The following is a 12,484-nucleotide window of genomic DNA, read 5'->3' as shown; positions in this document are numbered from 1 at the left end:
ACTCTAACTCACGTTCTTACTCACGACTCTTTCTCGTTCAACACTAGCAATTACGGGTAACCAAAGTTTTTTGTATGATGTCAACCAAAGCTATTTTTTGTCAATATCGACTAAGATTTTTTTTAGATGATGTTGGTTAGGGTTATTTTCTCACTGACATCAGTCATGAGAATTTTTTGCTGACGTCGGTTAAGGATTTTTTTTGCCGTTGTCATCTAGGTTTTTTTAGTTGATGTTGACTAATGATTTTTTTGGCCGACATTGACTAGATTTTATCGGTCATAACTAACTTTTTAGTAGACACTTACTAGGATTTTTTAGCTGATGTTAGCTAGGTTTTTCTAGCCAACATCAGCCAAAGCTATTTTTAGCCAATATCGGCTAGGGTTATTTTTCAGCCGATGTTAGCTACGGTATTTTGACTTATGTCAACTAGATTTTCTTAGTCGATATCGGTTAGGATTTTTTTTGCTGATATCGACTAGAATTTTTTGGCTAACATCAGCCAGAGTTATTTCTTAATCACATTAGTAAGGTTTTTTAGTTGATGTTGACTAGGGTTTTTTTTGCTAACACTAGCTAGGTATTTTTTATCGACATCGGGCATGATTACTTTTAGTCGACATCGACTAGGTTCTTCCAGTCGACATCCACTAGAGTTTTTTCGGTCGACATCGCTCAGAGCTATTTTTTAGTCAACATCAGGCAAGACTATTTTATAGCCGATGTTGGGTAGGGCTTTTTGTCCGACATTGGTCAGGGCTATTTTTTAATCAACTTCGACTAGGGATTTTTCAGCCAATGTTGACCAATGATTTTTTTCGGCCGATGTCGGGTAGGTTCTATTGGTTAGCATCAACCAAGCTATTTTTTAGCCGATATTGGGTAGATTTTTTTTGTCAACACTTGCTAGGATTTTTTAGGCCGACATTGGCTAAAAATGGTCTTGGTCAATGTCGTTCAAAAAGACTCTAACCGGTGTCGGCCAAACAAACCCTAGTCGACGTTGGTAAAAAAAACTAGCCAACATCGACTGAAAAATAGACTTAACCAACATTAGCAAAAAAATAGTCATGGCCAACATCAGCTAACAAATATTCCCGACATACTTAGACAAACAAACCCTATTTGATGTCGACCGAAAAATAATCTTGGTTGATGTCGGTTTAAAAGCATCACTGGTTGTGGTCAGACAAAGTAATCCTAATTAAAATTATCAATATTTTGTATTTTTAAATTATTAAAAATTGAAAAATATTTTTTAATTAATATTTCAAAATTAGATTGTATTTATTTTTTATAAAGTTTAATATTAAAATTTCATTTATTTAAAATATAAAATTGAAATTTTACATATGGAAAAAATTAAATTGTCTTATCCAAATAAAGAATTTAAAAGTAAAGAAATTTAAATTAATTTATGCAAATAAAATATTTAAAAAATAAAAAAAAATAAAATCAAAACACTTCAAATTTTAAACATTTTAAATTTCATAAAATTTTAAAATTCCTTATCCAAAGAGAATTCAATACACAAGAGAATTCAATGTATTAAAGACTTCCTGAATACATTGGTATATTTTTATTCATATGTATTAATTACAGCTACCATATACAATTATTATTATTATTACTGCTACAAAGCTATGATATGAATCCGCAGTGATGAAAGATGTTCTTGTGAAGCGGTGACTCTGAGAATGGAAGGAAGGATGCGTGGAGGTTATAGTGGTCGACGCATAGTAGCAAGCAGAAGAGGGAGTGGCAAAGGCAATGTCAACATCATCATCAACAACAACAACAACAACAACAACAAAAACAACACCAATGTCATCAAGAAGCTTCAGAGCCGTGAGATTTGCTCGAAGCCTCATCGAGCTTTTGCTTCTGTCACTGCCTCTCACAGATTCCGCTCAATGCGCTTGACGCACCAATACGACACTCATGATCCCTCCAAGACTCGCTCTTCCCTTTGGCCCTTCTTGATGAAAAGAACTAAAGTTGTGGAAATTGTGGCTGCAAAAAACGTGGTCTTTGCTCTTTACCATTCTGGTTTGTGTGCAGCTTTTAGTAGAGGTGAGGTTGCCCCCAAGAACTATGATTCTGGATTGTTTTTTTAGGTGTCGATTGCCATTGCCCATTACCTGTTTATTGATCGTTGTAAAAAAAATCAAAGCTTTGGATTCTACCGTGTTTTTTTTCCGGCAAATGTTAATTGTTAGTATAGTTAGTTTTTGTTAGCAGAGGGATCGAAGCCCCGACCTTTCCCATCTTCCCTTCCACCTTAATCATCCAACCCAACTTATATCTCCGATTCTATCATGTGTGAATTGTCATTTCTCTTTATCCATTTGGTATCATGAGCACATTGTGTAAAAACCTAAAGTGTTGATTGTTTCATGTATGAATTGCTATTGCCCATTACTCATTTGTTGATCTTGTTATATTTGTATAAAAACCTCATCTTTTGATTCTTTCATGTATGAATTGTCATTGCCCATTACTCCTTTGTGTTGATCGTTGTCATATTTGTGTAAAAACCTCATCTTTTGATTCTTTCATGTATGAATTTCCACCCATTACCCATTTCTTAATCATGGGCACATTTGTGTAAAAACCTCAAGTGTTGATTCTTTCATGTTTGAATTGCCATTGCCCATGACCCATTACCCATTTGTTAATCATTGTCATAATTGTGTAAAAACCACAACTTTTGATTCTTTCATGTATAAATTTCCATTGCCCACTACCCATTTATTAATCATTGTGTAAAAACTGAACTTTTTATTCTTTCATGTATGAATTTCCATTGCTGATACCCATTTATTAGTCATTGTCATGTCTGTGTAAAAACCACAACTTTTGATGTTTTTCATATATGAATTGACATTGTCCATTTGTTAATAATTGGCACATTTGTATAAAAACCCTAACTTTTTTATTTTTTTTCACGTATGACTTGCATTGCCTGTTATCCATTTGTTAACCATTGACACATTTGTATAATAACCATGAATTTTTATTTTTGTTTTTAATGTACAGATTTCTTGTGTCGCTTACCCATTTATTAGTTAGTCATTTGTACACAAACCATGTTTTTTTTTGTATGAATTGCCTTTACTGCTTTCCGTTAGTTAGTCATTATCATATTTTATAGAAACCATGAAATTGGGCTTTTGTGTGAGAATTCCATGCAGAAACCGATGAGAGGATTTGCTTTTTGAATGTTTGCCCTGATGAAGTCATTCGGAGCCTCTTCTATAATAAGAACAACGACTCACTCATCACAGTATCCGTTTATGCTTCTGAGAACTTCTGCTCTTTGAAATGCAGATCCACAAAGATTGAGTGAGTGCATTCTGTGTCTGTCCATCCAAATCCTCCTCTTTGATGTTTAAAACTTATTTTGCTTACATGATCTTTCATTTATGTTCTTAGATACATACGAAGAGGCAAGCCGGATGCTGGGTTTCCTCTTTTCCAATCTGAATCTTTGAAATGGCCTGGATTTGTTGAGTTTGATGATGTCAACGGAAAGGTCCTAACTTACTCTGCACAAGATTGGTACCTTCCTCATCCTCTTATCTTTCTTTTCCACTTCTACTGTTATGTAAGTGCTTTGCTCTGCTGGTTGGTTATTCTATCTAACACACTTTCTTCCAATTGTGTCAGTATTTACAAGGTCTTTGATCTTAAGAACTACACCCTGCTATATTCGATTTCAGATAGGAATGTTCAAGAAATCAAGATCAGGTACTTTCTCTTTTGTCGGTTTGATTTTTTGCTTTGTAGTTGCAGTTTCTGCAAAAACCCTATTTACTAAATAAATTCTGTCAAGTCATGGGCATGATCGTCTTGTGGGTAATTTGATCTTATTCATTTTTACTCTTTGCAATATAGTTACCATATTATTGTTCACTTGAAAAAAATATTCAGGTCCTTATTTTTTGACTGACAGTTGGGGTGGTCATAATTTTGCAATAAGATTTTACAGATTCAATTCGCTTGTTGAAATGCTTGGGTCATTTTGGATTCTCCTTTAGATATATTTTGCATCACACCACCCAAACATGTTTATTACATGAAAGGTGAAATCCTAAGCACTGAATAAGTTGGCTATGGTTGAATTTCTCATTTGTGAATATGAGAGAAAGGTTTCTTTGTTCAACTATTTAAAGGTTTTGTTGAAAGGGAAAATCAATTGGAGACAAAAGACTAAGGTGAAATGCACTAACTATTTAATATGAGGATGAAATACTTCCCTTTATTCCATATCCTTATGTGTGATAATCCAGGAAGCCACAGCAGTTCTGGAAAGGACAGCGTCTCCACTGATTTCTGCTACTCTCCCTTCCTCCACCATCTTAACAACTTGCTCTTTAAAATTAGCTTGTATTTCCCCCAAGCTCGCAAGCCACTCATACCCCCACACGACATCAATCCCTCCTAATTCAAACAAATAAAAGTCCTGCACCACCTTAAAATCAGGCAATTGTTTACCCCCTTATGTCCTTGCCCAACCTCCATTATATACTCTTTGGTTGTCTTTGGTTGAATTCTTGATTCACTCACCAATCATAATCTATGCTAACACTTTGGTGTGTTTGGTTGAGTGTAAATCTCATCATAAAGTAGATCTACTCGGTGTACAGTACATGGTTTTTATAAAAGGAATTTCTTTCTCCTCTCTTGTTTTTTTTTTCTTTTTTTTTTTTTAATTTAGGATCTCTTCATAATATTCTTTTTATTTTGATGAATTCTTCTTTTATTATTTGATATCTTCCTATATAATTATTACTTGATATTTTGTTACAGCCCTGGCATCATGTTATTAATTTACAATAGAACCAGCGGTCATATTCCCCTGAAGATCATATCCATTGAAGATGGCACAATTCTCAAAGTGTTCAACCATCTACTTCATCGGAATAAGAAGGTGGACTTCATAGAGCAATTTAATGAAAAGCTTCTAGTCAAGCAAGAAAATGAGAACCTTCAGATTCTTGATGTAAGCTTCATTTTCCCTTTTTCTTTTAGTATGTGTCTAGATCCCTTCCCTATGTGTGTGTGTGTGTGTGTGTGATTTCTAGTGTCCTTTCCCTTATAATGACTTTCATGTCAGTTTTGTGATTCCTTTTGTTCCTAGGTTCGTAGTTCTGAGCTGATGGAAGTAAGCAGATTGGAGTTCATGACTCCATCGGCATTTATCTTTCTGTACGAGAATCAGTTGTTCCTTAGTTTCAGAAATCGAACAGTTTCTGTTTGGAACTTCCGTGGGGAGCTTGTTACTTCATTTGAGGATCACCAGTTGTGGCATCCAGACTGCAACACGAACAACATATACATAACAAGTGATCAGGATCTCATTATATCTTACTGCAAGGCTGATTCTGATGATCAATGGATTGAAGGCACTGGTAATCATGTTTAAGCTTAGTTTTTCTTTGATTTCTGAATTGAGTAATCATAAACATCTCTTAATTTGTAAAAGTGATCTCATATCGTTATAATTCTCTTCTTGGTGCAGCTGGCTCCATTAATGTCAGCAATATCTTGACCGGGAAATGTGTGGCGAAAATAACTGCAATAAGTAGCAGTGCCAAGGCGGACGAGTGCAGAAGTAGTGGTTGCAGCTGCAAGAAAAGTCATTCATGCCTAATGAGGAGTCCAGTTGCGGAGGCTTTGGAGGACATCACTGCCCTCTTTTATGACGAAGACAGAAATGAGATCTATACTGGGAACAGGCATGGTCTTGTTCATGTATGGTCAAACTAATGACAAAAGTTGGAACCTATCCGTGTTTGGTTTTTCCCTTTTGATGATGGGAACATTTCAGTATTGGATCCAAGCTACCTCAGCATTCTAACCTTAGTTGATGTGAAACTATTACATAGCACTTAGCAATTGTGGATTTGTGCAAGAGATAATCTGTTAAAAGACTATTAACCAGAAGTTTCAAGAAAAGTTTGTGTATGCTTTTGTTAGGTCTTTTAGAAGTTTGACCTTATAGTTTCTGTATAGTACAATCAATACTGAAAATTGAGGCATATTACTTGTATGCTGCAGTTAATATTTTTTTCTGAACTGAGACCCCTGCTGTTATGCTACGATTTTATGATACAATGGAATATTGAATGTTTTTCTTCAACCTTTTCAATTTTTAGAGTTTTATGATCACGTTTTGGTAGGTGGTGTAGTAAGGTTTTAAAAACCGAATTAGTCGTTCAACCTATTGAAAGGTTCAATTGAAATTAGACGGTTAAACCATCATTAAATCGAATATGATTAAAAATATATTTTATTTTTATATGCAACTTTTATGCCTATCTATATGTTAATTATTTAAATTATAACTATATCCTAGTGTATACTTAATTTCATTAAACAGCAAATTACAATTCAAATTTATGCTACAGAAGGCTTTTTCATTTAGCGTCGTGAAGCTCAAATTAGAGGATATATCATATATATGTAATAACTGAGAAATCCTATCTTTTGAAAGTGGATTTTCCTGTAACTAGCTGAATAATTTCTCTAGATTTGAATCCCTCTCAGTCTAAATTAAATTTTAATAGTTTGTTATCTTCATTTATAAATAGATATAATATTATTATGTATAATATATACAAGATTTACATATAATATATAACAGTTTTCAACGTATTATCTTATTTTGAAATGTAAATTTAAAGTATATTATTAATTAACATTACAAATAAAATAGTTATTATTTAAATATTTTTTAAAGAGAAATCATATTATTAATTTGTTATTTGGCGTGCACTCAATAAACGAATAAGATTAAAGTTTATTTTTCTTTTATCTTAGTATTATATTTTTATCCTATATTCGCATCTTATCATATTATGTTATATCTTGATGATGAATCAAAGAAAGATTTTATTTTATTTTTTTGAAACAGTAAAGATTTAAATGTTTAAGAAAAGAAATTCAATAAAAGGAGAAAGAGTTGATTGTGTAGTACTACGTACGTACAGCTATGGACTAGTATGTTTTTGGTGAAGTTGTGAGAATGGAAAGAAGGAGGTGACAAGTAAAAGAGGGAGTGACAATGGCAACGGCATCAACAACGACAACAACATCAATGTCGTCAAGATGCTTCAAAACCGTGAGATTTGTTCGTCACAAATTCTGCAATATTACACCTATGATCCCTCCAAGGTTCCCCTCTTTCCTTTTTTTCCTTCATCATTGTCCAAGTGGTCGCGTGGTCTTCGCTGTTTACCAGTCTGGTTTGGCTGCAGCTTTAATTTTAGCATGCAAGATTCTTGCTTTGTAGGTGTGAATCGTCGTATTGGAGAAGCATTGCAGGGGTGCACATCTAAAACGTGCGGTGCATGCAAATTCAATAAAAAGTTGCCACTTCATTAAATATATTTCAATGAAATGTCAACTTTTTAAGTATAATTTTTTAAGATAAGCATATAGTACCAAACATGCCCCGACAGAGATTATTTAAATGAACTTTGTCTCCAATGAGATTATCCAAAAAAAATTTGTCTCTTTTAATAGTTTTTTTCATCTACATTGTCAGGAATTGGACTTTGATAACACGCTTAAATAACTCCTACCTTGGTGGTGGTAGACATATTTAATAAAAAGTTGACACTTAATTAAGATATTATAAAATAATATTAAATTAAAATATAAAATATATTTTAATGAAGTGCCAACTGTCAACTACCTCACATTTGGGGATGTGTATACTCGGTGTCATGTTTGTGTAAAAACCACAAACTTATTCTAGTATCATGTATGAATTGCCATTGCCCACATTACCATTTGTTAATCATTGATATATTTGTATAAAAACCTCAACTTTTTAATTTTTTTTATATGTATGAATTGCCAGTGCCATTTGTTAATAACTGGCACATTTGTATAGAAACCACAACTTATTTTTTCATGCATGAATTTTGGTTGTCCATTACCCATTGACACATTTGTATAAAAACCATGACTTTATGCATGTTTTTGTTTTTAATGTGTGGATTGCCTTTGTCCATTACCCGTTTATTAGGTATTGTCATATTTTAACACCAACCATAATTTTCTTTGATTTGAATTGCTGTTACTGCTACTTCCCATTAGTTAGTCATTGTTATATTTTACAGAAGCCATGAGAATAAGCTTTTGTGTGTGAACTCCATGCAGAAACCAATGAGAGGATTTGCTTTTTGAATGTCTGCCCTCATGAAGTCATCCACAGCCTCTTCTACAATAAGTACAACGACTCACTTATTACGGTATTCGTTAATGCTCATGAGATATTCAACTCTTTCAAATGCAGATCCAAAAACATTGAGTGATTGCATTCTGTGTCTATCCATTCAAATCCTCCTCTTTGATCGATGTTTAAAACTTATTTTGCTTACATGATTTTTCATTTATGTTCTTAGATACATTCGGAGGGGCAAGCCGGATGCCGGGTTTCCTCTTTTCCAGTCTGAATGTTTGAAATGGTCTGGATATGTAGAGTTTGATAATCTAAAAAAAAATGTCCTAACTTAGCAGAAAATAGGTACCTTCCTCGTTCTCTTATCTTTCTATTCCACCTCTACTGTTAATCTGTTATTTAAGTGTTTGCTATGTTCATTGGTTGTTTTATCTAACACACTTTCGCCCAATGCTCAGTATTTACAAGGTCTTTGATCTTAATTAAAGACCACACCTTGCTATACTCGATTTCAGATAGAATGTTTAAGACATCAAGATCAGGTAGTTTCTGTTTTTCTTGGGCAATCTTTGTTCTACAAGTTTCAGTTTCTGCAAAAAACCTATCTGCTAAATAAATTGTGTCAACTTTTGTGGGTATTTTGATCTTATTGTTCGCTTGTAAAAAATATTCGGGGTCCTTATTTTATGACTGATGGTTGAGGTGGTCATAATTTTGAAATAAGATTTACAGATTCACTTCCTTTATTGAATGCTTTGGTCATTTTGGATTCTGGTTAAGCTCTTGCTTTAGATATATTTTGCACCACACCACCTAAACATGTTTATTACATGAAAGATGAAATCCTTAATGAAATTGAGGCACTGAATAAGCTGTTTATGGGTGAATTTCTCATTTGTGAATGTGAGAGAAAGAAAAGTTTCTTTGTTAAATGATTTCAAGGTTTTGTTAAACAGATTCCTATCTTCTCCCACAGTCCTCACCTGATTCAAGCTCATAATATGGGAAAAACACCACTAAAACCATGAGAAGTTTACTTTTAAGCATCTTCTCATCTTCTGGAATGCGATTGATTTTTAAGCAACTTCCAGCCCTGTATATCCTCCCATGTGTGTCTTCTCTAGTGATGTAAAGAACATCTAGTTTCCTCACACTATCTTTTGTGTCTCCTGTCATCTCTCAATTGCCACTTACCCTTCTATGGTTACTTCCACTAACTTTATCCCTGTCCTGGCCCTGTATTTCAGTTGATGCAAGATCCCTATATGCATGGTCCTCATCAATTCATCCATACATTTTCTGTAAGTTTGCTGCCACTCTCTCAGAATCTCTTTCACTCTGTACTTTTTCAAATAAATGGAATGGAGCTCAGCCCTTTACAGCTTGGGAAAATTTCTCTATAAAGTGTAAACCCAAAATTAACAGCTTATTTTCCAAAAATTCTCAGATGATCACCTCATTTTCCAGACCTTCCCTTATATGACTTCCTTCATCTTTACACCTATGACTTCCTCTTGCCATCTTTACACCTTTTTGTTCTCTCATCATATTTCCATCCTTATCCCTTTTTCTTCTCTCTTACACCAACATGCCTTACTGTTAGATGCATCTTTTGGTTTCTTAGTCTCATTCTATGAACATGGGTTAATGGTCCATCAATATCCTAGTGGGAGTTGCTAATAATATGAAAGATTATAAGAGATTTATCTCACTTGGTTATATTACATTTAAGCTATTGCTTTCTTTCAAGGTAGTTGATGGTTCTCATGTTGATTTTGGGAGGACCATTTATATTCCTCCTGCTCCTTGTTTGGATTTCCCACAACTTATCATCTATCATCCTTTGTTCTCTTCTCGTGTAGTCTGGAAAGGGATTTGGTCTCTTGATCTTTTTATTGTGCATATCTATTTTTCAATTCCAAACACATTGAATATAGTATCATAAATGATAAGCCTATTGTAAGTCCATAGCTCCCTCTAAGGTTAAGTCTTATATTTGGGCTATAATGCTTAAGAGAATTAATACAAATGACATGCTACATGTATTTTTCCTAATGTGTTATACTTAGTGCTAGATTTTATACGTATTTCTTTGTTTGCATTTTTGGAGAATGCTTGGTGCCAATTCCCCAGGTCCTTGAACCAATTTTTCATTAATTAGCTTTACTGATTTTAGTAGAAGTATAGAAGCCAGGCTTTTGTGGTAATACATAATCTATGCTAACACTTTGGCGTATTTGGTTAGTGTGTAATTCTGTCATCTTTAAGTAGATCAACTTGGTGTGTAATTCTGTCATCTTTAAGTACAGCTACTTGGTGTAAAGTACATGGTCTTTTTAAAAGTTATTTCTATCTCCTCTCTTGGTTGGTTTTCTTTTTTAAGTAGGATCTCTTCCTATACTTCCCTTTATTTTGATCAATTACTTCTTTTGTTACTTTATATCTTCCTTTTGATTTTGTTCCTTTTATATGCATATTACTTGATGTTTTGTTATAGTTCTAGCATCATGTTATTAATTTTCAATAGAATCAGTGGTCATATTCCCCTCAAGATTACATCCATTGAAAATGGTACAGTTCTCAAAACATTCAAACACCTGCTTCATCAGAATAAACAAGTGGACTTCATAGAGCTATTTCATGAAAAGCTTCTAGTCAAGCAAGAAAATGAGAATCAGTTGTTTCTTACTTTCATAAATGGAACAGTATCTGTTTGGAGCTTTTGTGGGGAGCTTGTTACCCAATTTGAGGATCACCAGCTGTGGCATCCAGATTGCTATACAAATAACACATACATAACAAAAGACCAGGATCTCATTATCTCTTATTGCAAGGCAGATTCTGATGATCAATGGATGGAAGGCAATGGTAATCATCTTTGAGACTAATTGTTCTTTGATTTCTGAATGGAGTAATCATAAACGTCTCTTAATTTGTTGAAGTGGTCTTATTATCTTTATAATCTGCTTCTTGGCACAGCTGGCTCCATTAATGTTAGTGATATCTTGACCAGGAAATGCGTGGCTAAACTGAACGCAACAAGTAGCAGCATCAAGGCGGACGAGTGCAACAACAGTGCTTGCAACTGCAACAAGCAAAGTCATTCATGCCTATTAAGGAGTTCAGTTGCAGAGGCTTTGGAGGAAGTCACTGCCCTCTTTTATGATGAAGATAGAAATGAAATATATGCTGGTAACAGACATGATCTTGATCATGTATGGTCTAACTAATGACAAGAGTTTCTGGTTTCTTCTGGCTCCATGGCCCCAGGAATCCCATGTTTGGTTTTGCAATTTTGCTGATATTGTTTCAGCACCGGATTTCTCTAAAATCCAAGCTGCCTCAGCATTGTAACATTAGCTTATGTGAAATTAGTTTCTATGTAAAGAACAATCACTAGTGAAAAAATTTTGAGGCCAATGAGACATCACTCATCATTAAACCTTTTAGATTGGTAGAAAAAAATGAAGTATGAGGATGAACAATAACTCTTTTAAAGTTACTCTTGGAATTCATAGGGGACAATGTGAGATGAAAGCAAAAAGGGCAGATTGTATGGAATTTTATACCTCATTTGTGTCATTGTTGTGAATCTCTCTATAAATCTGTTTTTCATTTGTCTATTGTCGTTTTTCTTGGAGAATGAGTAAGAACATAGGCCCTATGAGTTCTGGACATGGTCTTGTATGCCGGTGTTGTAGTGTTCATTGTTATGCAACCATTTTTTCTTTCTAAGATTTTTCTCGGAACTGAGACCCCCTAATGCTCCTATTCTTATGCTGCTATTTCAACCTTTTAATTTCTCGTGTTTTGTGATCATGTTTTGGCACAACGGCATTTTGTTTTTTAACTTTAGATTAGAAATGAAATAGAGGAAAGAAATAGAAAGAAAAGAAAAAGATATAAATAGAGGATAGAATGGATTGAAATAAAGAGAGTGGTTTGATGTGAATGAGAAAGAATTTTTTTACTAGTTATTAAATCAAATTAAATTTAATATTAAAATTAAAAAAAAAATATTTGAAAGCAATAAAAAAATAAATGTTCAAAGATGACATACTTAAATAAATCTTTGAAAGCAATAAAAAAATATTTGAAAGCAATCAAAGTGAAATAATTTATAAAAGTGATCTTCTCTCATTACTTAAATAAATCCTTTTAAAGATGACATACTATCATTCAAAGATACTTTCTACAAATCTTTTTATTTAAAGATGAGGATTTCAATTCATTATATACTCTATGATTTAAATTTAGTTAAGGGATAAAATGTGTCATTTCTTGAGC

General features: G+C 33.6%; 2 protein-coding genes across 2 annotated transcripts; both read left to right on the top strand.

The window, feature by feature from the left end:
- Positions 1–1,620: 1,620 nt before the first annotated feature.
- On the top strand, positions 1,621–6,148 carry LOC114425836. The gene is made up of 7 exons (XM_028392798.1): positions 1,621–2,076; positions 3,198–3,348; positions 3,439–3,564; positions 3,673–3,753; positions 4,816–5,008; positions 5,147–5,417; positions 5,528–6,148. The coding sequence occupies exons 1-7, from the start codon at positions 1,701–1,703 to the stop codon at positions 5,773–5,775; spliced, it is 1,446 nt and encodes a 481-aa protein (XP_028248599.1). The 5' UTR covers positions 1,621–1,700; the 3' UTR covers positions 5,776–6,148.
- A 2,384-nt stretch (positions 6,149–8,532) lies between these two features.
- Positions 8,533–11,818, top strand: LOC114367646. Its single transcript, XM_028324830.1, has 2 exons — positions 8,533–11,065; positions 11,177–11,818. Exons 1-2 carry the CDS (start codon positions 10,525–10,527, stop codon positions 11,425–11,427), a joined length of 792 nt encoding a protein of 263 aa, XP_028180631.1. The 5' UTR covers positions 8,533–10,524; the 3' UTR covers positions 11,428–11,818.
- Positions 11,819–12,484: the final 666 nt, after the last annotated feature.

The sequence above is a fragment of the Glycine soja genome, chromosome 9 (assembly GCF_004193775.1).
Source record: "Glycine soja cultivar W05 chromosome 9, ASM419377v2, whole genome shotgun sequence".
In the NCBI taxonomy this organism is placed as follows: domain Eukaryota; kingdom Viridiplantae; phylum Streptophyta; class Magnoliopsida; order Fabales; family Fabaceae; genus Glycine; species Glycine soja.
This window is presented reverse-complemented; position numbering and strand designations above follow the sequence as displayed.